Here is a 24,579-nt window from a genome sequence, read left to right as displayed (position 1 = left end):
CCTCTTTTCAGTTCGCTGCAGTGAGCGATGGGAACAAGCTGCAAGAAACCCTCAAACTGGACAGTTTTATCTCCATCTCTTCATTCAAGGAGTCAATTGTGGACACTCTTACTGACAGATGTGGCTGCTTCGTGTGATGTATTGTTGTGCCCAATAATGTATGTACCATGTGGTGTTGCTACCATGTTGTTGTTATGTAGTGATGCTACATGTAATAATAACATGTATGATTTAGAAAAAGTTCTTTAGTAAAAAACATTAGTGACATAATTTAATTATTTTATTAAATGTTGTATTTAATATTACATAGTAAACTTTAACAATGGTAATATGTATGTTTAAATGACTACTAAATTTCTCTCTCTCTTTCTCTCCCCTTGGCTGCGAATGTTAAGGGTTAAGAAGTTGTGAATCTAGGGGGCCCTTGCACACAGGGGAACTATATGGACACAAAATAATTAACAACCTGGTCCCCCAGGTGTCTTTGAAAACATCTGTTTTACTAACGTCCTAAACAGATCATTTAAAAAAATTTGTTCTAGGGGGGGGATGTCTCAGTCTTTGAACGGGTCATTGTACTCTTTAACTATGCTTCCTTTACTGATAACCTAAACAGATCACTTTTGACCTTTAAAAAATAGTTGTCAGCTATCCAGATATAATGGTCAAGAGGTCGTGAACCTAGAGGGGCCCTTGAACACATGTTGTGTTTAAGTACATATGTTTTCTGTTTATGAAGGAATAAATGATTGAGAGGATAGAGACCACAAAATAAAAGATAACTGTATTCTTGAACGATGTGCCCTTTACTAGTGACTTAAACAGATCATTTTACTCCACGAATAACCTTTTACTGCAGGGGGCTAAAACAGGGGCCTTCAATGCTGCAGAAATGTTTTGGTACCCTTCCCCAGATCTGTGCCTCAACACAATCCTGTCTCGGAGCTCTATGGACAATTCCTTCAACCTCAGGGCTAGGTTTTTGCTCTGACATGCACTGTCAACTGTGGGACCATATAAAGACAGGTGTGTGCCTTTCCAAATTACCAATTACCAAATTACCAAACAACCCCGCTTCAGGCTTGGGCAGTGGCTATGGTAAAGAGGATAGGAAGCCACTACAATCAGAGACAACGAAAGACAGCTGTCCCTGATTGAGAACCATACCAGGCCAACACATTGAAATAAAAAAACCTAGACATACAAACATAGAATGCCCACCCACATCACACCCTGACCAAACAAAAAATAGAAACATACAAAGCAATCTACGGTCAGGGCGTGACACCCATAAGAGAACACATGACCAATGCCAGGCATGACACATATAGAATTAAAATAACATTATTCTTAATGAGAAATAGAATCTAGTAAACAAATGTTTGCATAACCAAAGACATGAAAACGGGTGGGAACATTGTATTTAGCTAGGATTTCATAAGGCCAGGAAGGTCATTGAGAGTAACAATAGACATTAGTTAATGTTGCTAGCAAAACATGACACATAACATCAATAGACAAGAACAGATCAAGGACAGAACTACATACATTTAGCAAAAGGCACACGTAGCCTCCATATCAATGCATACACACAAACTACCTGGGTCAAATAGGGGAGAGGTGTTGCTTTATCTGTTTTTTGAAACCAGGTTTGCTGTTTATTTGAGCAATATGAGATGGAAGGAAGTTCCATGCAATAAGGGCCCTATATAATACTGTACGCTTTCTTGAATTTGTTCTGGAATCTTGTGAACTGTGAAAAGACCCCCGGTGGCATGTCTGGTGGGATAAGTGTGTGTGTCAGAGATGTGTGTAATTTGACTTGAAGAACTTTGATGATATCTGTACATTACAGGAACACCTGTGATGACAAAAGTACAATGATTCATGTTTTGCTTTAGCTTGAGATAAAGAATCAGTGGTAGACACCTAGCAAGTGCATGAAAAGGTCAACTGTACATAGTCAGATGTCTGTGTGTTGAAACTATATTTTAGGTAACAGATGGATAAAGGGAACTAAGAGTTCCTGTTGATACTATGTTCCAGTCTTACATGACTAGGTAGTGGATTAATTGGGCTTCCCTCCAGGCCTGAGAACAAAGACCTTCCTCTAGGCTCATGTTAAAAATATGTCAGATAGGAGTGGCTATAGAGTCAGCTACTGTCCTCAGTAGCTTTCCATCTAAGTTGTCAATGCCAGGAGGTTTGTCATTATTGGATCGATAACAATTGTTCCACCTCTCCCACACTAACTTTACAAAATTCAAAACTTGCACTGCTTTTCTTTCATTATGTTTTTTTCCATCATTCTTTATATCATTGATCTTGGCTTCTTAATAAGTTTATTATTTTGATTGAGTTTGGTCACATAATTTCTCAGTTTGCAGTACGTAAGCCAGCCAGATGTGCAGCCATACTTATTAGCCACTCCTTTTGCCCCAACTCTTTCAAACATACAGTTTTTAAATTCCTCATCAATCCATGGAGCCTTAACATATCTAACAGTCAGTTTCTTAACAGGTACATGTTTATCAATAATTGGAAGAAGCAATTTCATCTGGTAAAAACAGGTCAACACATTATAGGCAACAATATAAGACAACGGGAGCACTGTGTATGTTCTCTGATGAATTGTGAGTCAATGAGATGTGAAATATCAATATACATGCTAAGAGAAGTAATTTCTCTCTCCTGTGTGGATTCTCTAATGACGTTGAAGTGATTGTTATGAGTAATATGTTTTCCCAAAATCGAACCTTCTGTAAGCCTTCTCCTCTGTGTCTCATGTTATTTCAGGCTTCCTAAATGGGCAAAAGCTTTGCATCCTGGGAGGAGTGGTAATGCATCTCCCCTGTGTGTATTATCTTGTGCTGTTTCAGGGTCCCTAACTGGTTGAAACACTTGCCACACTGGGAGCAGTGGTAAGGCTTCTCCCCTGTGTGTATTCTCTCGTGCTGTTTCAGGGCCCCTAACTGGTTAAAACACTTGACACAGCGGGAGCAGTGGTAAGGCTTCTCTCCTGTATGTATTCTTTCGTGTCTTTTCAGATCCCCTTCCCCGTTGAAACACTTGCCACACTGGAGGCAGTGGTAAGGCTTCTCCCCTGTGTGTATTCTTTCGTGTTTTTTCAGATACCCTGCCCAGGTGAAACACTTTCCACACTGGGAGCATTGGTAAGGCTTCTCCCCTGTGTGAATTTTCTCATGGGCTTTCAGGTGTCCTTTCTCGCTATACATCTTTTCACATTGCGAGCAATGGTAAGGCTTCTCCCCTGTGTGTATTCTCTCATGTCGTTTCAGCTTCCCCAAATCGTTAAAACCCTTTCCACACTGGGAGCAGTGGTAACGATTTTCCCCTGTGTGTATTACCTTGTGCTGTTTCAGGGTCCCTAACTGGTTGAAACACTTTCCACAGTGGGAGCAATGGTAAGGCTTCTCCCCTGTGTGTATTCTCTCATGTCGTTTCACCTTGCCCATATCGTTAAAACGCTTTCCACAGTGGGAGCAATGGTAAGGCTTCTCCCCTGTGTGTATTCTCTCATGTCGTTTCAGCTTCCCCAAATCGTTACAACCCTTTCCACACTGGGAGCAGTGGTAAGGCTTCTCCCCTCTGTGTATTCTCTCATGTCGTTCCAGCTTCCCCAAATCGTTAAAACGCCTTCCACACTGGGAGCAGTGGTAAGGCGTATCCCCTGTGTGTATTCTCCCGTGTCGTTTCAGCTTTCCCAAATCGTTAAAACCCTTTCCACACTGGGAGCAGTGGTAAGGCTTCTCCCCTGTGTGTATTCTCTCACGTCGTTTAAGCTCATTTAAGTGGTTACAACCCTTTCCACAGTGGGAACACTGGTGTCTTCTTGCTGGTTTGGACGTCCCTGGCTCTGGTTCCTCTGAGTCTGGTCTTTCTCCTGCCAAAGACAAGTGTGTTTTTTTAAATAGAGACCCGAATGAAACCTCCACATATAAAACGGCCTTGCTACGAGGGTAAATCCTAATCAGATCGCTCAATAACCTAAGGCCAGTTTTAACAATCTCAGTGTGATTTTAAAACAAATGTTGTCGAGTTTCCTGGTAATTACTGACAATGTTTACACTACTTATTTATTCATTCTGTTTGTCAGAACACAAAAAACTAAACAGTTCTAGGACACTCAAGACACAGACGTCACTGGATTCCAATCGAGCAGGTAGTTCTAAATATATAACTTTAATAGTTGTATGATACAGAATGCGACCTACAGTCGTGGCCAAAAGTTTTGAGAATGAAAAATATTAATTTCCACAAAGTTTGCTGCTTCAGTGTCTTTAGATATTTTTGTCAGATGTTACTATGGAATGCTGAAGTATACTTACAAGCATTTCATAAGTGCCAAAGGTTTTTATTTACAATGACATTAAGTTGATGTAGTGTCAATATTTGCAGTGTTGACCCTTCTTTTTCAAGACCTCTGCAATCCGCCCTGGCATGCTGTCAATTACCTTCTGGGCCACATCCTGACTGATGGCAGCCCATTCTTGCATAATCAATGCTTGGAGTTTGTCAGAATTTGTGGGTTTTTGTTTGTCCACCCGCCTCTTGATGATTGACCACAAGTTCTCAATAGGATTAAGGTCTGGGGAGTTTCCTGGCCATGGACCCAAAATACTGATGTTTTGTTACCCTTGCCTTATGGCAAGGTGCTCCATCATGCTGGAAAAGGCATTGTTCGTCACCGAACTGTTCCTGGATGGTTGGGAGAAGTTGCTCTTCGAGGATGTGTTGGTACCATTCTTTATTCATGGCTGTGTTCTTAGGCAACATTGTGAGTGTGTCCACACCCTTGGCTGAGAAGCAACCCCACACATGAATGGTCTCAGGATCCTTTACTGTTGGCATGACACAGGACTGATGGTTGCGCTCACCTTGTCTTCTCCGGACAAGCTTTTTTCCAGATGCCCCAAACAATCGGAAAGGGGATTCATCAGAGAAAATGACTTTACCCCAGTCCTCAGCAGGTCAATCCCTGTAACTTTTGCAGAATATCAGTCTGTCCCTGATGTTTTTCCTGGAGAGAATTGGTTTCTTTGCTGTCCTTCTTGACACCAAAAGTCTTCGCTTCACTGTGCGTGCAGATGCACTCACACCTGCCTGCTGCCATTCCTGAGCTCTGTACTGGTGGTGCCCCGATCCCGCAGCTGAATCAACTTTAGGAGATGGTCCTGGCACTTGCTGGACTTTCTTGGGTGCCCTGAAGCCTTCTTCACAACAATTGAATGGCATTTTAATGGCATCGGACCGAGGCTCTGCATCTGTCCTCGTGCTCCTAGACCTTAGTGCTGCTTTTGATACCATCGATCACCACATTCTTTTGGAGAGATTGGAAACCCAAATTGGTCTACACGGACAAGTTCTGGCCTGGTTTAGATCTTATCTGTCGGAAAGATATCGGTTTGTCTCTGTGAATGGTTTGTCCTCTGACAAATCAACTGTAAATTTCGGTGTTCCTCAAGGTTCCGTTTTGGGACCACTATTGTTTTCACTATATATTTTACCCCTTGGGGATGTTATTCATTCATTAATGTTAACTTTCACTGCTATGCGGATGACACACAGCTGTACATTTCAATGAAACATGGTGAAGCCCCAAAATTACCCTTGCTAGAAGCATGTGTTTCAGACATAAGGAAGTGGATGGCTGCAAACTTTCTACTTTTAAACTCGGACAAAACAGAGATGCTTGTTCTAGGTCCCAAGAAACAAAGAGATCTTCTGTTGAATCTGACAATTAATCTTAATGGTTGTACAGTCGTCTCAAATAAAACTGTGAAGGACCTCGGCGTTACTCTGGACCCCGATCTCTCTTTTGAAGAACATATCAAGACCATTTCAAGGACAGCTTTTTTCCATCTACGTAACATTGCAAAAATCTGAAACTTTCTGTCCAAAAATGATGCAGAAAAATTAATCCCTGCTTTTGTCTCTTCTAGGTTAGACTACTGCAATGCTCTACTTTCCGGCTACCCGGATAAAGCACTAAATAAACTTCAGTTGGTGCTAAATACGGCTGCTAGAACCAAAAAATTTGATCATATTACTCCAGTGCTAGCCTCTCTACACTGGCTTCCTGTCAAAGCAAGGGCTGATTTCAAGGTTTTACTGCTAACCTACAAAGCATTACATGGGCTTGCTCCTACCTATCTCTCTGATTTGGTCCTGCCGTACATACCTACACGTACGCTACAGTCACAAGACGCAGGCCTCCTAATTGTCCCTAGAATTTCTAAGCAAACAGCTGGAGGCAGGGCTTTTTCCTATAGAGCTCCATTTTTATGGAACGGTCTGCCTACCCATGTCAGAGACGCAAACTCGGTCTCAACCTTTAAGTCTTTACTGAAGACTCATCTCTTCAGTGGGTCGTATGATTGAGTGTAGTCTGGCCCAGGAGTGGGAAGGTGAACGGAAAGGCTCTGGAGCAACGAACCGCCCTTGCTGTCTCTGCCTGGCCGGTTCCCCTCTTTCCACTGGGATTCTCTGCCTCTAACCCTATTACAGGGGCTGAGTCACTGGCTTACTGGGGCTCTCTCATGCCGTCCCTGGAAGGGGTGCGTCACCTGAGTGGGTTGATTCACTGATGTGGTCATCCTGTCTGGGTTGGCGCCCCCCCCTTGGGTTGTGCCATGGCGGAGATCTTTGTGTGCTATACTCAGCCTTGTCTCAGGATGGAAAGTTGGTGGTTGAAGATATCCCTCTAGTGGTGTGGGGGCTGTGCTTTGGCAAAGTGGGTGGGGTTATATCCTTCCTGTTTGGCCCTGTCCGGGGGTGTCCTCGGATGTGGCCACAGTGTCTCCTGACCCCTCCTGTCTCAGCCTCCAGTATTTATGCTGCAGTAGTTTGTGTCGGGGGGCTAGGGTCAGTTTGTTATATCTGGAGTACCTCTCCTGTCCTATTCGGTGTCCAGTGTGAATCTAAGTGTGCGTTCTCTAATTCTCTCTTTCTCTCTCTCTCTCGGAGGACCTGAGCCCTAGGACCATGCCCCAGGACTACCTGACATGATGACTCCTTGCTGTCCCCAGTCCACCTGACCGTGCTGCTGCTCCAGTTTCAACTGTTCTGCCTTATTAATATACGACCATGCTGGTCATTTATGAACATTTGAACATCTTGGCCATGTTGTGTTCTAATCTCCACCCCACATAGCCTGGTTCCTCTCTAGGTTTCTTCCTAGGTTTTGGCCTTTCTAGGGAGTTTTTCCTAGCCACCGTGCTTCTACACCTGCATTGCTTGCTGTTTGGGGTTTAAAGCTGGGTTTCTGTACAGCACTTTGAGATATCAGCTGATGTACAAAGGGCTATATAAATAAATTTGATTTGAACCGCTCTCCTTGAAGTTCTTGATGATCCAATAAATGGTTGATTTTGGTGGAATCTTACTGGCAGCTATATCCTTGCCTGTGAAGCCCTTTTTGTGCAAAGCAATGATGACGGCACCTGTTTCCTTGCAGGTAACCGTGGGTGACATATGAAGAGCAATGATTCCAAGCACCACCCTCCTTTTGAAGCTTCCAGTTTTGGGGGGGGGATTCAGTTCATTTGCATGGAAAATAGGGACATTGTAATTGATTGCAATTCATCTGAACACTCTTCATAACATTCTGGAGTATATGCAAAAAGCCATCATACAAACTGAGGCAGCAGATTTGGTGAAAATTAACATGTGTCATTCTCAAAACTTTTGGCCACGACTGTACACACTTCCTTAAACATAAAATAAGTAAATAAGTCATTTTAAGTGGAAGTCCAAAACTTGTTTTTATGTTGAAGACACAAAGCACATCAGTAAAATCTCCCCGTTGTTGAAAGGGTTCAACACCTGCTGTTTAAATGGACCAATTTCTTATTTAGACGTTCACAGATTTTCAACATTTTGACTATCGCTGATGTCATATTTTGGTCAAAGTAAAAAATAAAGTGAAATATTTGGAAAGATGTTCCTAAAACTGATAATAACTACAATAAACAAATTATAAATGCAACATGTAAAGTGTTGGATGTTTAATGAGCTGGAAAAAAATGATTGCCGAATTTTTTATATCCCTGTTAGTTAACATTTATTCTCTGCCAAGATAATCCATCAACCTGACAGGTGTGGCATATCAAGAAGCTGATTGAACAGCTGGGTTATTACACAGGTGCACCTTGTGCCGGGGAAAATAAAAGGCCACTCTAAAATATGCAGTTTTGTCACACAACACAATGCCACAGATGTCTCAAGTTTTGAGGGAGCGTGCAATTGGCATGCTGACTGCAGGAATATCCACTAGAGTGGTTACCAGATAATTGAATGTTCAATTCTCTACCAGAAGCCTTGCAACGTCATTTTAGAGAATTTGGCAGTACATCCAACTGGCCTCACAACCACAGACCACATATAACGACGCCAGCCCAGGATCCCCACAGCATCTGAGACCAGCCACCCGAGTTGTATTTCTATTTGTAATGAAGCCCTTTTGTGGGGAAAAACTCATTCTGATTGGCTGGGCTTGGCTCCGCAATGGGTGGGCTTATGCCCTCCAGGGCCCACCAATGGCTGCACCCCTCAGTCATGTAAAGTCCATAGATTAGGGCCTAATTTTTTTATTTACAATGACTGACTTATATGAACTGTAAATCGTTGAAATGGTTGTTTATATTTTGGTTCAGTATACACACAGACACAGTGCATTCGTTAAGTATTCAGACCCCTTCGCCTTTTCCAAATTTTGTTTCATTTCAGCATTATTCTAAAATTGATTAAATTGTTTCCCCCCTCGCCAATCTAATCTCAGAAAAAAAAAGAAATGTCCTCTTACAGTCAAATGCGTTTATTTTCAGCAAACTTAAGATGTGTAAATATTTGTTGGAACATAAGATTCAACAGCATACAATAAACTGAACAAGTTCCACAGACATGTGACTAACTGAAATGGAATAATGTGTCCCTGAACAAAGGTGGAGTGTCAAAATCAAAAGTAACAGTCAGTATCTGGGGAGCTGGAAACAGCAGAAGGGTAGCCTAGTGGTTAGAGAGTTGGACTAGTAACCGAAAGGTTGCAAGTTCATATCCCCGAGCTGACAAGGTACAAATCTGTCGTTCAGTTAACCCACTGGCCGTCATTGAAAATAAGAATTTGTTCTTAACTGACTTGCCTAGTTAAATAAAGGTAAAATAAAAATAAATACAAAATCTGGTGTGGCCACCAGCTGCATTAAGTACCTACAAGCCCTCAGTCCAGCCTCTCTCAGCCTATTGCGGACAGTCTGTGCACTGATGGAGGGATAGTGCGTTCCTGGTGTAACTTGGGCAGTTGTTGTTGGCATCCTGTACCTGTTCCGCAGGTGTGATGGTCGGATGTCCCGATCCTGTGCAGGTGTTGTTACACGTGGTCTGCCACTGCGAGGACGATAAGCTGTCCGTCCTGTCTCACTGTAGCACGGTCTTAGGCGTCTCACAGTACAGACATTGCAATTTATTTCCCTGGCCACATCTTTCTTTTGGTGTTTCCAGATTCAGTAGAAAGACCTCTTTAGTGTCCTAAGTTTTCATAACTGTAACCTTAATTGCCTACCGTCTGCAAGCTGTTGGTGTCTTAACGACCGTTCCACAGGTGCATGTTCATTAATCGTTTATGGTTCATTGAAGCATGGGAAACAGTGTTTAAACCATTTACAATAAAGATCTGTGACGTAATTTGGATTTTTTACCAATAATCTTTGAAAGACAAGGTCCTGAAAAGATCCGTATATTTTTTTGCTGAGTTTAGTTTGTATATGTTTTATGAGTTGAAAGGTGTTTTTTTCTCAGACATAAACAAACAACTCCAGGTGAAAGACAAAGGCCATAGCTGTAATAAAATAACAAATTAACTGGCAAAGCAGCAGAGTGAGGCCCGCACCCAGCAACGTCACGAGTCACGTTTTGCAGTTGTTTCAAAACAGCACTACAGGGAGAGAGAGGGGGAGAGGGAAAAAATCCACAGGACTTCTCCTTTAAAGCATCAGACTCCATAGTAATTCATCATTAGATGCTACAGTTCTCCTTTAAGACTGGAAGCACTACTCTATCTATTCAACTAACTTTAATAACTAGGGTTAATACCTGCCTGGCACCCCAACAAAACTTTATCTATACCCCCCTCTAACAATACCGCTACAGAATTAGCATAGTAGGCCATGTAATTTAAGGCAATCTGAAATATTTAGGACTAACTTATTCCTTGCCACCCATTCTGAAACTCACTGCAGCTCTTTGTAAGTGTTGCTGCCATTTCAGTTTCCGTGGTAGCTGACGTGTACAGTGTTGAGTCATCCGCATACAGACACACTGGCTTTACTCAAATGTCGTTGGCATGTCATTGGTAAAGATTGAAAAAGGTAGGTGCCAAACAGCTGCCCTGGGGAATTCCTTATTCTCCCTCGATTTTGTTGTACAGGCTTCCATTAAAGAACACTCTCTGTGTTCTGTTAGACAGGTAGCTCTGGGCGGCAGGTAGCCTAGTGGTTAAAGCGGTAGGCCAGTAACCAAAAGGTTGCTGGATCTTATCCCCGAGATGACAAGGTAAAACTCTGTCGTTCTGCCCCTGAACAAGGCAGTCCTAGGCCGGCATTGAAAATAAGAATTTGTTCTTAAAGGTTAGCTTTTTTTGGAACTCTTTATCCACAATATAGCAGGGGGTGTAAAGACATACGTTTTTTCAGCAGCAGAATATGATCGATAATGTCAAAAGCCGCACTGAAGTCTAACAAAACAGCACAAACAATATTTTTATCATCATCAATTTCTCTCAGCCAATCAGTCATTTTTAAGTGCTGTGTTTATTGAATGTCCTTCCCTATAAGCCTGATCACAGCTTTCCTCAGTATTAGTTAATTAATTAACAGTGTCTAGAGTTTAGTTTGCCTGTTCAACAGTCTTGTAAGGATAGGGGGGTTGACTGGGACAGCCAATGTAATATCCATAATGTTTCAAGGATAAGTTTTTGTAAAACAAGCACCTTACATTGGATCATCTTGAAATGTTCTCTCTAAAGCTGACTTTCATCAAGGTTTTATATGGTCTATTGGTTTCTCTCTTTTCATTAGCAGAATCCTTTTTCAGTGTTACATCCATATACACCAGTCTATCTTCCTGTCAACTAACATAACTCCACTGGTTGTCCTGGTAACAGATACCAGTGGGCAGATCTATTGTATTTGTTCAAACTAAACTACAGCACTTACTTTGATGTGTCAAATCTGATCCTTTCATCTCTTCTCCTCCTCTCACAGTTCCACTCAGCCCCGTTGTTTTCCTGAAGTCCACCAGCAGCACAGACAACCTCTTCATACCCAGCAGTAGGGTGCGACCGGGAGAGGCACGACACATGGACTCCGGGAGGGAGGAAGGGCTAGCATTGTCCTGGTAACCATAAAGAGGGGACACAAACGCACATCATTATGGATGCTGATGTCACTGTTGTCATAAAGTGCTCTACAGAAACCCAGCCCAAGCCGATAAAGCAAGCTGTATGCTAGACCAGACCAAGCTGTACCATCTGGTGCTCTGATCTGGAGAGACTCTTCTCTGCCTCTTCAGCATCAGGATGTTGTTGAGGCTCCGCAGAGGATCCACCATAGTCATGTCTCTCTCCTGTGTGAATGAGAACATCAAACAGATGGTAAACTTATGATCTTCTATTGCAATCACAGTCTTACAAGGGGCATGAATATGACTAAAAAGAGCCTAAAATGGCCACTTTCATCTTGATTTCTTAAAAAAATATTTGTGTTGCAAATGTAAAATGGTTGTTCCACAAAATGGGTGCCTTTTTATATTTTAAGTAGAACATACGCACCAATATTGAATTTTAAAAGACTGTTATACTAGATGAGGGGAACTTTAATGTCGACCACATGGAGAATTCAAAACATCTAATTAAAAAGTCCCAAAAGTATATGAACCAATGGCAGATCGACCATTTAACAATTCCTACAGTAAGAATGCCCATTAAAAACCCCACATTAGTTCAACAACTGCATAGTTTGTGTCCGTTTTCAAGACAGTACTCACTGGTGTCAATCGGCACTTCTGTCTCCTCCTTTTTCACTCTCAAAACGTCTTCCTCCTTCACGTTTATTAAGATAGCATCCTCTTCCTCTCTAAAACGTTCGTTCTCTTCTTTCACAATAACAGCCTCCTCTTCCTCCTTTTTCACTCTCAAATATTCTTTCTCCGTAAAGCAGACCTCCTCTTCATTAGCAAGGGAGGAGTAGTTCAGTGAGCTCATGGTCAGGGACGTTAGCTAGCTAGCATTAGCGACTAGCCTAGTGCTAACCTCAGTATCAATCTTTAACAAGTTTGCAAATTGAACAAGCACATGAGGTTAAAGTTCACCAGTAGATACGTCAACCGAAATTTGTCTAAAACTCTGAGATTAGCTCATGTACAATAACATGGTCCAAAGAATCAATATTTTAGTTTTATTGTCAAGCAGGCTACCGAGGTGGTTGAAAGAGTTGGCGCCTTGTTGTTCCTGAAGAAGCGTCCCGTCCAGTCCATTATACGTCACGCAAGAAGCATCACCTGAAAGACGCCCATCGCCATCTGCTGGCTGGAGTGGTAACGCAGTTTGAAAACAATAGGTACTACACTTTTTGTGTTGGAAAGAACGTCATAATAATTTAACAATAAACTGATATATTTTCTCTTACGTCTTACAAATAATACGTTCCTGTACACTGACGTAGAAGCTTAATATGAATATGTGGATGATGAATAAATACTTCTACTAATAGGTAGTGTGTTAAAACACATTTGTGTTACATTTCTCACATTTTTCACATTTCAAATATCTCCAATCCAAAGTTAAATCTAGAATTGGCTTCCTATTTCGCAACAAAGCATCCTTCACTCATGCTGCCAAACATACCCTTGTAAAACTGACCATCCTACCAATCCTCGACTTTGGTGATGTCATTTACAAAATAGCCTCCAATACCCTACTCAACAAATTGGATGCAGTCTATCACAGAGCAATCCGTTTTGTCACCAAAGCCCCATATACTACCCACCATTGCGACCTGTACGCTCTCGTTGGCTGGCCCTCGCTTCATACTCGTCGCCAAACCCACTGGCTCCATGTCATCTACAAGACCCTGCTAGGTAAAGTCCCCCCTTATCTCAGCCTGCTGGTCACCATAGCATCTCCCACCTGTAGCACACGCTCCAGCAGGTATATCTCTCTAGTCACCCCCAAAACCAATTATTTCTTTGGCCGCCTCTCCTTCCAGTTCTCTGCTGCCAATGACTGGAACGAACTACAAAAAGCACTGAAACTGGAAACACATCTCCCTCACTAGCTTTAAGCACCAACTGTCAGAGCAGCTCACAGATTACTGCACCTGTACATAGCCCACCTATATTTTAGCCCAAACAACTACCTCTTTCCCTACTGTATTTAATTAATTTATTTATTTTGCTCCTTTGCACCCCATTATTTTTATTTATACTTTGCACATTCTTCCATTGCAAATCTACCATTCCAGTGTTTTACTTGCTATATTGTATTTACTTTGCCACCATGGCTTTTTTTTTGCCTTTACCTCCCTTATCTCACCTCATTTGCTCACATCGTATATAGACTTGTTTATACTGTATTATTGACTGTATGTTTATTTTACTCCATGTGTAACTCTGTGTCGTTGTATGTGTCGAACTGCTTTGCTTTATCTTGGCCAGGTCGCAATTGTAAATGAGAACTTGTTCTCAACTTGCCTACCTGGTTAAATAAAGGTGTTCTCAACTTGCCTACCTGGTTAAATAAAGGTGTTCTCAACTAGCCTACCTGGTTAAATAAAGGTGTTCTCAACTAGCCTACCTGGTTAAATAAAGGTGTTCTCAACTAGCCTACCTGGTTAAATAAAGGTGTTCTCAACTAGCCTACCTGGTTAAATAAAGGTGTTCTCAACTAGCCTACCTGGTTAAATAAAGGTGTTCTCAACTAGCCTACCTGGTTAAATAAAGGTGTTCTCAACTAGCCTACCTGGTTAAATAAAGGTGTTCTCAACTTGCCTACCTGGTTAAATAAATAAATAAAAAGACATACACCATCAGAGTGGGCCTCCAACTTAAATGTAAACAATGGAGCAAATGCATCACATGTGAACATCAATTGATTATCAGAGGAGTGTATTATGACATCAGATAGAACTACTCAGACATTCCAAATATCACTTGATTATCGGAGGTGTGTATTATGACATCATATAGAACTACTCAGACATTCCAAATCAGGCTTCATCCATATCATGAAGGTGGATATTGATCCAACCATTTCCAAAGTCATGACAGGGCTGATGGAAACAGGATATGCCTGTACACTTTTCTAAATGCCGACAGACGATTTGTTACTTCGTTTGACATGGTGGGGTCGTTTTGTGTCAGTAAAAATGTATAAACGAGAAGTGGCGGTATTAATCCTTTATGCGCAAATATTGATTTAATAACGATAATATCTTAGTTAACTTGGAGTCACGCGATGATATATTGTGTGGTTCTCCCACTACGACTTGGGAAACCATGCAGTTTATTAGGCTACAGATTAAATAAATGATGAACTTCACAGGGTGGTGAAAGTGCATGTGCTGAGCTTGATGCTCCTTTCCAATACATTTTGAGGGTCTTATTCTGGTGACATGATTGATGCTTGGTTGCCATTTGACAAATAAAATATTATCACTCTTATCCATAATAATCTCATCATGTAGGTAACCTACCAGCACTGTATCTGTGAGCTGCTGGCTACAGTGTACAACTCAACGGTTTTTCAAAACCATCAGTAGAGTTGAAAATGCGATGGAAACCCATTTTGGAAACCCATTTAACTTGCATTTTTCATTCAGTACATGGGAATTCAACAGGAAAACATTTTTTCCGTGCACTACGTCATCACGCAAAGACTTTTATCCGCAATAAACCTGTTTGATGCAAACATTTCCAGTGGGAAAATGTATATATATATATATATATATATTGTTTTATGCAGATTTGAGAATATTCACATGAAAATCTGTAGCAAATTACATGGAGATTTAGCTACTAAGGTGGATATTGATCCAAAAACCTGCCGCTTATTCAAACCAGCCCACTTGGCAAAGACCTCAGTTCAACATTCAGTTTCTCGTTACATTTCTTTGAAACGGATTTTGGTTGCCAGTTGTGTGAAAATTAATAAAAATACCTTATATAAATCCAATCCGTTTTCCACATTGAATAAACATCATCACATGGATTTGTTTTGTTGAAATCAAATCAAATCAAATGTTATTGGTCAAATACACATGGTTAGCAGATGTTATTGGTCACATACACATGGTTGTCAGATGTTATTGGTCACATACACATGGTTAGCAGATGGTATTGGTCACATACACATGGTTAGCAGATGTTATTGGTCACATACACATGGTTAGCAGGTGGTATTGGTCACATACACATGGTTAGCAGATGGTATTGGTCACATACACATGGTTAGCAGATGTTATTGGTCACATACACATGGTTAGCAGATGGTATTGGTCACATACACATGGTTAGCAGATGGTATTGGTCACATACACATGGTTAGCAGATGGTATTGGTCACATACACATGGTTAGCAGATGTTATTGGTCACATACACATGGTTAGCAGATGGTATTGGTCACATACACATGGTTAGCAGATGTTATTGGTCACATACACATGGTTAGCAGATGTTATTGGTCACATACACATGGTTAGCAGATGTTATTGGTCACATACACATGGTTAGCAGATGTTATTGGTCACATACACATGGTTAGCAGATGTTATTGGTCACATACACATGGTTAGCAGATGTTATTGGTGACATACACATGGTTAGCAGGTGTTATTGGTCACATACACATGGTTAGCAGATGTTATTGGTCACATACACATGGTTAGCAGATGTTATTGGTCACATACACATGGTTAGCAGATGTTATTGGTCACATACACATGGTTAGCAGATGTTATTGGTCACATACACATGGTTAGCAGATGTTATTGGTCACATACACATGGTTAGCAGATGTTATTGGTCACATACACATGGTTAGCAGATGTTATTGGTCACATACACATGGTTAGCAGATGTTATTGGTCACATACACATGGTTAGCAGATGTTATTGGTCACATACACATGGTTAGCAGATGTTATTGGTCACATACACATGGTTAGCAGATGTTATTGTGAGTGTAGTGAAATGCTTATGCTTCTAGATCCGACAGTACAGCAGTATCAAACAGATAATATCTAACAAATTCCACAACTAAACCTAATACACATAATCCAGTAAAGGAATGGGAAATATAGAAGTAGAAAACATGGATGAGCAGAAACACAGCAGCTAAGATGCAATATATAGTGAAGAATAGATAGTGAAGGATACAGTATTTACAGTTGAAGCTAAAGATTACATACACTTAGGTTGGAGCCATTAAAACTCATTTTTCGACCACTCTACAAATGTCTTGTTAACAAACTATAGTTTTGGCAAGTCGGTTAGGACATCTGTGTTAATGACACAATTAATTTTTCCAACAATTGTTTACAGACAGATTATTACACAATCCCAGTGGGTCAGAAGTTTACATACACTAAATTGACTGTGCCTTTAAACAGCCTTGGAAAATTCCAGAAAATTATGTCTATAGCTTCTGATAGGCTAATTGACATCATTTTAGTCAATTGGAAGAGCACCTGTGTATGTATTTCAAGACCTACCTTGAAACTCAGTGCCTCTTTACTTGACATCATGGGAAAATAAATAAAAATCTGCCAAGATCTCAGAAAAAAATGGTAGACCTCCACAAGTCTGGTTCATCCTTGGGAGCGATTTCCAAATGCCTGTAGGCATCCTCTGGTCTGATGAAACAAAAATAGAACTGTTTGGCCATAATGACCATCGTTATGATCGGAGGAAAAAGGGGGATGCTTGCAAGCCGAAGAACACCATCCCAACCGTGAAGCACACAGGTGGCAACATCACGTTGTGGGGGTTCTTCACTGCAGGAAGGACTGGGGCACTTCACAAAATAGATGGCATTATTGGTGAAAATGATGTGAATATATTGAAGCAACATCTCAAGACATCAGTCAGGAAGTTAAAGCTTGGTCGTAAATGGGTCTTTCAAATGGACAATGATGCCAAGCATACTTCCAAAGTTGTGGCAAAATGGCTTAAGGACAACAAAGTCAAGGTATTGGAGTGGGCATAACAACGCCCTGACCTTAATGCTATAGAAAACAGAGCATTTTTACCCTTTTAAAAATAGTTATAGGGGGAGGTCCAGAGGATGTCTGTCTTTGAAAGGGTCATTGTAATATTTAAGATGTCCCCTTTACTGATTACCTAAACCTACAAGTCAAGGGGTCTGAATACTTTCCAAAGAAACTGTAAGTGATTGAGGAGAGAGCATAATTGCTATATTCTAATTACAATCATTGACCCATAAGGGACCACATGACCAAAGCAATGCGTGACCCATGCAGAATTAAAACCATATTCATCTTAATGAGAAATATAATCGAATAAACAAATGTTTGCATAACCAAAGACATGAAAACGGGTGGGAACATTGTATTTAGCTAGGATTTCATAAGGCCAGGAATGTCATTGAGAATAACAATAGACAATAGTTAATGTTGCTAGTTTAGCGATGAAGATAGTGAAGGTTCATCAATGTTAAGCATGTTTTTTAATTTGACGTGGAAACAATGTTTATTCAACCAGTGGGAGGCTTGTAAAAGGCCACAGGAAAGTGGAATGAGGAACTCTTCATTGAGACAATCATGAAACAGCAATCTGTGGGTGAGTTGTAGTGGATATTATAATATAAGGATCTGCTGGAGTCCATGTCAAACCAAGATTCTTTATTTGAGCTCAGAGAGAACAACAGAGTTTGGTATTTGGTATTTTACTAGGATCCCCATTAGCTGTTGCAAAAGCAGCAGCTACCCCTCCTGCGGTCAACACAAAACATGACACATAATTGTCATGTCTCTCGTCGGAAGGCATGGACCAAAGCACAGCGTGGTAAGTGTTCATGATTTTTATTTAATCAAAAAACATTCAAACAAAATAACAAAGAGAAGAACGAACAGTTCTGTAAGGCAAATCAACTATACATAAAACAACTACCCAAAAATCACAGGTGGAAAAAGGCTGCCTAAGTATGATTCCCAATTAGAGACAACGATAGACAGCTGCCTCCGATTGTGAACCACACTCCGCCAAAAACAAAGAAATAGAAAACATAGAAATAAAGAAACTGGAATTCCCACCCGAGTCACCCCCTGGCCTAACCAAAATAGAGAATAAAAGACCTCTCTATGGTGTGACAATAATACAGAACATCAATAGACAAGAACAGATCAAGGACAGAACTACATACATTTTGTAAAAGGTACACGTAGCCTACATATCAATGCATACACACAAACTACCTGGGTCAAATAGGGGAGAGGGGTTGCTTTATCTGTTTTTTGAAACCAGGTTTGCTGTTTATTTGAGCAATATGAGATGGAAGGAAGTTCCATGCAATAAGGGCCCTATATAATACTGTACGCTTTCTTGAATTTGTTCTGGAATCTTGTGAACTGTGAAAAGACCCCCAGTGGCATGTCTGATGGGATAAGTGTGTGTGTCAGAGATGTGTGTAATTTGACTTGTAAGAACTTTGATGATATCTGTACATTACAGGAACACCTGTGATGACAAAAGTACAATGATTCATGTTTTGCTTTAGCTTGAGATAAAGAATCAGTGGTAGACACCTGGCAAGTGCATGAAAAGGTCAACTGTACAAAGTCAGATGTCTGTGTGTTGAAACTATATTTTAGGTAACAGATGGATAAAGGGAACTAAGAGTTCCTGTTGATACTATGTTCCAGTCTTACTTCCAGTCTTACATGACTAGGTAGTGGATTAATTTGGCTTCCCTCCAGGCCTGAGAACAAAAACTTTCCTCTAGGCTCATGTTAAAAATATGTCAGATAGGAGTGGCTATAGAGTCAGCTACTGTCCTCAGTAGCTTTCCATCTAAGTTGTCAATGCCAGGAGGTTTGTCATTATTGATCGATAACAATTTTTCCACCTCTCCCACAGTAACTTTACAAAATTCAAAACTTGCACTGCTTTTCTTTCATGATGTTTTTTTCCATCATTCTTTATATCATTGATCTTGGCTTCATATTAAAGTTTATTATTTTTGTTGAGTTTGGTCACATAATTTCTCAATTTGCAGTATGTAAGCCAGCCAGATGTGCAGCCAGACTTATTAGCCACTCCTTTGGCCCCAACTCTTTCAAACATACAGTTTTTAAATTCCTCATCAATCCATGGAGCCTTAACATATTTAACAGTCAGTTTCTTAATAGGTACATGTTTATCAATAATTGGAAGAAGCAATTTCATATGGTAAAAACAGGTCAACACATTATAGGCAACAATATAAGACAATGGGAGCACTGTGTATGTTCTCTGATGAGTTGTGAGTCAATGAGATGTGAAATATCAATATACATGCTAAGAGAAGTAATTTCTCTCTTCTGTGTGGATTCTCTGATGACGTTTAAGTGATTGTTATGAGTAATATGTTTTCCCAAAATCTGAGCTTTTATCCTCTGTGTCATGTTCTTTCAGGCTTCCTAAATTGGCAAAAGCTTTGCACCCTGGGAGCAGTGGTAAGGCTTCTCCCCTGTGTGAATTTTCTCGTGAGCTTTCAGGTGTCCTTTCCGGTTAAACATCTTTCCACATTGTGAGCAGTGGTAAGGCTTCTCCCCTGTGTGAATTTTCCCGTGAGCCTTCAGGTGTCCTTTGTGGTTAAACATATTTCCACATTGTGAGCAGTGGTAAGGCTTCTCCCCTGTGTGAATTTTCTCGTGAGCTTTCAGGTGTCCTTTCTGGTTAAACATCTTTCCACATTGTGAGCAGTGGTAAGGCTTCTCCCCTGTGTGAATTCTCTCATGCTGTTTCAGATCCCCTGACTGGTTGAAACTCTTTCCACACTTGGAGCAATGGTAAGGCTTCTCCCCTGTGTGTATTCTCTCATGTTTTTTTCAGATCCCCTGACCAGTTGAAACTCTTCCCGCACTGGGAGCAGTGGTACGGCTTCTCCCCTGTGTGAATTCTCTCATGCTGTTTCAGCTCCCATAACTGGTAGAAACACTTCCCACACTGGGAGCAGTGGTACGGCTTGTCCCCTGTGTGTATTCTCTCATGTTTTTTCAGATCCCCTGACCGGTTGAAACTCTTCCCACACTGGGAGCAGTGGTAAGGCTTGTACCCTGTGTGTATTCTCTCATGTTTTTTCAGATCCCCTGACCCATTGAAACTATTTCCACACTGGAAGCACTGGTGTCGTCTTGCTGGTTTGGACGTCCCTGGCTCTGGTTCCTCTGAGTCTGGTCTTTCTCCTACCAAAGACAGTGTTTTTGGTAGAGACCCGAATGAAATCTCCACATGATAAAACAACAGTGCTATGAGAGTAAATCCTAATCGGATCTCTCAACCTGAGGCCAAACAAATGTAGAGCTTCCTGTTTTACAAGTCAGAACACAAAAAACTAAACAGTTCTAGCACACTGAAGACACAGACTTTGCTAGATTCCAATTGAGCAGGTGGTTCTAAATATATAACTTTCATAGCTGTATGATACAGAATGCGACCTACACACTTCCTTAAACATAAAATAACTAAAGAAGTAATTTTGTGTAATAGTTATTACATCAAAGACACAAAGCACATCAGTAACATCTCCCCGTTGTCGAAAGGGATCGACACCTGCTGTTTAAATGGACCAATTTCTTATTTAGACGTTCACGGGTTTTCAACATTTTGACTATCGCTGATGTCATATTTTGGGTAAAGTAAAAAATTTGGTGAAATATTTGGAAAGATGTTCCTAAAACTGATAGTAACTACAATAAACAAATTATAAACGCAACATGTAAAGTGTTGATGTTTCATGAGCTGAAAAAAAAGAATTTTTTACATCCCTGTTAACATTTATTCTCTGCCAAGATAATCCATCCTACTGACAGGTGTGGCATATCAAGAAGCTGATTGAACAGCTTGATTATTACACAGGCGAACCTTGTGCTGGGGAGAATAAAAGGCCACACTAAAATTTGCAGTTGTCACACAACACAATGCCACAGATGTCTCAAGTTTTGAGGGAGCGTGCAATTGGCATGCTGACTTTAGGAATATCCACTAGAGCTGTTACCAGATAATTGAATGTTCAATTCTCTACCAGAAGCCGTCTCCAATGTCGTTTTAGAGAATTTGGCAGTATATCCAAATGGCCTCACAACCACAGACCACATATAATGACGCCAGACCAGGATAGAAAACACTGAAGTTTCTAAAACTGTTTGAATGATGTCTATGAGTATAACAGAACTCATATGGCAGGCAAAACCATGAGAAGAAAATCCAAACAGAAAGTGAGAAATCGAATTTCAAAACACTGCCTATTTAAATCCCTGGTAGTTATGGATGTGCTTGCACTTCCTAGGGCTTCCACTAGATGTCACCGTCTTTAGAACCTGTTTTGAGGATTCTACTATAAAGGAGGGGCTCATAGGAGCTATTTGAGTGAGTGGTCTGGCAGAGAGCCTGGGTCTCATGACGCGCGCTCCCTAGAGAGTTAGCTCCCGTTCCAATGCTTTTCTTCAGACAATGAAATTCTCCGGTTGGAACCTTATTGATGATATGTTAAAAACATCCTAAAGATTGATTGCAGACATGTTTTGCAGACTTGTTTCTATGACCTGCAACGGAACTTTGAGTTTTTGTCATGGAGGAAATGGTCGCGCCTCATGAAGATGGATTACTGGGCTGAACACGCTAACATCAAGTGGCTAAATGATGGGCTTTATGGAACTTTATGGAACAAATCAGTCATTTATTGTCGAACTGGGATTCCTAGGAGTGCCTTCTGATGAAGATCAAAGGTAAGTGAATATTTAGTGTTTTTTCGAACTAATGTTGACTCCAAGATGGCAGAGTTGTCTTTGGCTTTTATGCTTTTTCCGTAAAGTTTTTTTGAAATCTGACACAGCGGATGCATAGAGGATAAGTCCATCTTTAATTCTGTGAATAACACTTGCATCTTTTATCAATGTTTATTATGAGTATTTCTGGGAAATTCACCAGATGTTTTGGAATCAAAACATTTCTGCACGTAACGCGCCAATGTAAACTGAGATTTTTGGATATAAATATGCACATTATCGAACAAAACATACATGTATTGTGTAACATGATATCCTATGAGTGTCATCTAATGAAGATCCTCAAAGGTTAGTGATTCATTTTATCTATATTTCTGCTTTTTGTGACTGCTATCTTTGGCTGGAAACATGGCTGTGTTTTTAGGACTTGGCTATGAGCTAACATAATCACATGTTGTGCTTTCGCTGTAAATCATTTTTTAAATCGGACACGGTGGGTAGATTAACAAGATGTTTATCTTTCTTTTGCTGTATTGGACATATTACATAAGTTTAAAAAAAAATTTGAATTTCGCTCGCTGCCTTTTCAGCGGAATGTTCTCGTGGGATTCCGCTAGCGGAACACCTTTCCCATCAGGTTAACGACCGTTCCACAGGTGCATGTTCATTAATTGTTCATGGTTCATTGAACAAGCATGGGAAACAGTGTTTAAACCCTTTACAATGAAAGACAAGGTCCTGAAAAAGATCCGTAAATATTTTTGCTGAGTTTATTTTGTATATGTTTTATGGGTTGAAAAGTGTTTTTTCTCAGACATACAGTGCCTTGCGAAAGTATTCGGCCCCCTTGAACTTTGCGACCTTTTGCCACATTTCAGGCTTCAAACAAAGATATAAAACTGTATTTTTTTGTGAAGAATCAACAACAAGTGGGACACAATCATGAAGTGGAACGACATTTATTGGATATTTCAAACTTTTTTAACAAATCAAAAACTGAAAAAATGGGCGTGCAAAATTATGAAAGACAAAGGCCATAGCTGTAATAAAATAACAAATTAACTGGCAAAGCAGCAGAGCGAGGCCCGTATCCAGCAACGTCACGAGTCACGTTTTTGCAGCTGTTTCAGTACAACACTACAGGGAGAGAGAGGGAAAAAAATCCAGTGGACTAGTTTTAATGTATGGAATCACTTAGGAGTTTCTGGATTTTGGGTAAACTTCTCCTTTAAAGCATCAGACACCATAGTAATTCATCATTAGATGCTACAGTCCTCCTTTAATTGGGATAGGGGGCAGCATTTTCACTTTTGGATGAAAAGCGTGCCCAGAGTAAACTGCCTCCTAATCAGTCCCAGGTGCTAATTTGTGCATATTATTAGTAGTACTGGATAGAAAACACTCTAAAGTTGCTAAAACTGTTTGAATGATGTCCGTGAGTATAACAGAACTCATATGGCAGGCAAAAACCTGAGAAAAAATCCAAACTGGAAGTGGGATATCTGAGGTTTGTAGTTTTTCAACTCAGCCCCTATTGAAGATACAGTGGGATATTGGTTATGTTGCACTTCCTAATGCTTCCACTAGATGTCAACAGTCTTTAGAACGTTGTTTGACGCTTCTACTGTGAGGGGGGGCTGAATGAGAGGGGAATGAGTCAGAGGTCTGGCAAAGTGCCTTGGTCTCGTGAATATTTATAATGCTATTTCTGACTAATGTTGACTGCGCAACATGGTGGATATTTCTTTGGCTGGTTTGGGCTCTGAGCTCCGTACTCAGATTATTGCATGGTATGCTTTTTCCGCAAAGTTTTTTTGAAATCTGACACAGCGGTTGCATTAAGGAGAAGTTTATCTAAAGTTCCATGCATAACACTTGTATTTTCATCAACATTTATAATGAGTATTTCTGTAAATTGATGTGGCTCTCTGCAAAATCACTCCATGTTTTGGAACTACTGAACATAACACGCCAATGTAAAATGAGATTTTTGGATATTAATATGCACTTTATCGAACAAAACACACATGTATTGTGTAACATGAAGTCCTGTGAGTGTCATCTGATGAAGATCATCAAAGGTTAGTGATACATTTTTATCTCTTTGTGCTTATTGTGACTCCTCTTTGGCTGGAAAATTGGCTGGGTTTTTCTGTGACTTGGTGGTGACCTAACATAATCATTTGTGGAGCTTTCGCTGCGAAGCATTTTTGAAATCAGACACTGTGGCTGGATTAACGAAACTTTATCTTTAAAATGGTGCTTAATGCTTGAATGTTTGAGAAATTTGATTTATGAGATTTCTGTTGATTTGTATTTGGCACCCTGCAATTTTATTGGCTGTTGGCGGCAGAACCCCGTTCCCATACAGGTTAAGACTCCATAATGTTTCATCATTAGATGCTACAGTCCTCCTTTAAGACTCCATAATGTTTCATCATTAGATGCTACAGTCCTCCTTTAAGACTCCATAATGTTTCATCATTGGATGCTACAGTCCTCCTTTAAGACTCCATAATGTTTCATCAATAGATGCTACAGTCCTCCTTTAAGACTCCATAA

The 24,579-nt window shown here is 40.5% G+C and overlaps 1 protein-coding gene and 1 pseudogene across 1 annotated transcript; both read right to left on the bottom strand.

Annotated features, from left to right (window-relative positions):
- Nucleotides 1–262: 262 nt before the first annotated feature.
- Nucleotides 263–12,582, bottom strand: LOC116372016 (zinc finger protein 436-like). The gene is made up of 4 exons (XM_031821085.1): nucleotides 12,061–12,582; nucleotides 11,543–11,640; nucleotides 11,232–11,409; nucleotides 263–3,904 (listed from the first exon to the last, which is right to left on the bottom strand). Exons 1-4 carry the CDS (start codon nucleotides 12,275–12,277, stop codon nucleotides 2,802–2,804), a joined length of 1,596 nt encoding a protein of 531 aa, XP_031676945.1. The 5' UTR covers nucleotides 12,278–12,582; the 3' UTR covers nucleotides 263–2,801.
- Nucleotides 12,583–19,384: 6,802 nt separating this feature from the next.
- The window catches only part of LOC116372012 (zinc finger protein 431-like), a 32,319-nt pseudogene continuing 27,124 nt past the window's right edge, over nucleotides 19,385–24,579 (bottom strand).

This window comes from Oncorhynchus kisutch, unplaced genomic scaffold (genome assembly GCF_002021735.2).
Source record: "Oncorhynchus kisutch isolate 150728-3 unplaced genomic scaffold, Okis_V2 scaffold3840, whole genome shotgun sequence".
NCBI lineage: Eukaryota > Metazoa > Chordata > Actinopteri > Salmoniformes > Salmonidae > Oncorhynchus > Oncorhynchus kisutch.
The sequence above is the reverse complement of the archived record's forward strand: the minus strand, read 5'-3'. Positions and strand labels throughout refer to the sequence as shown.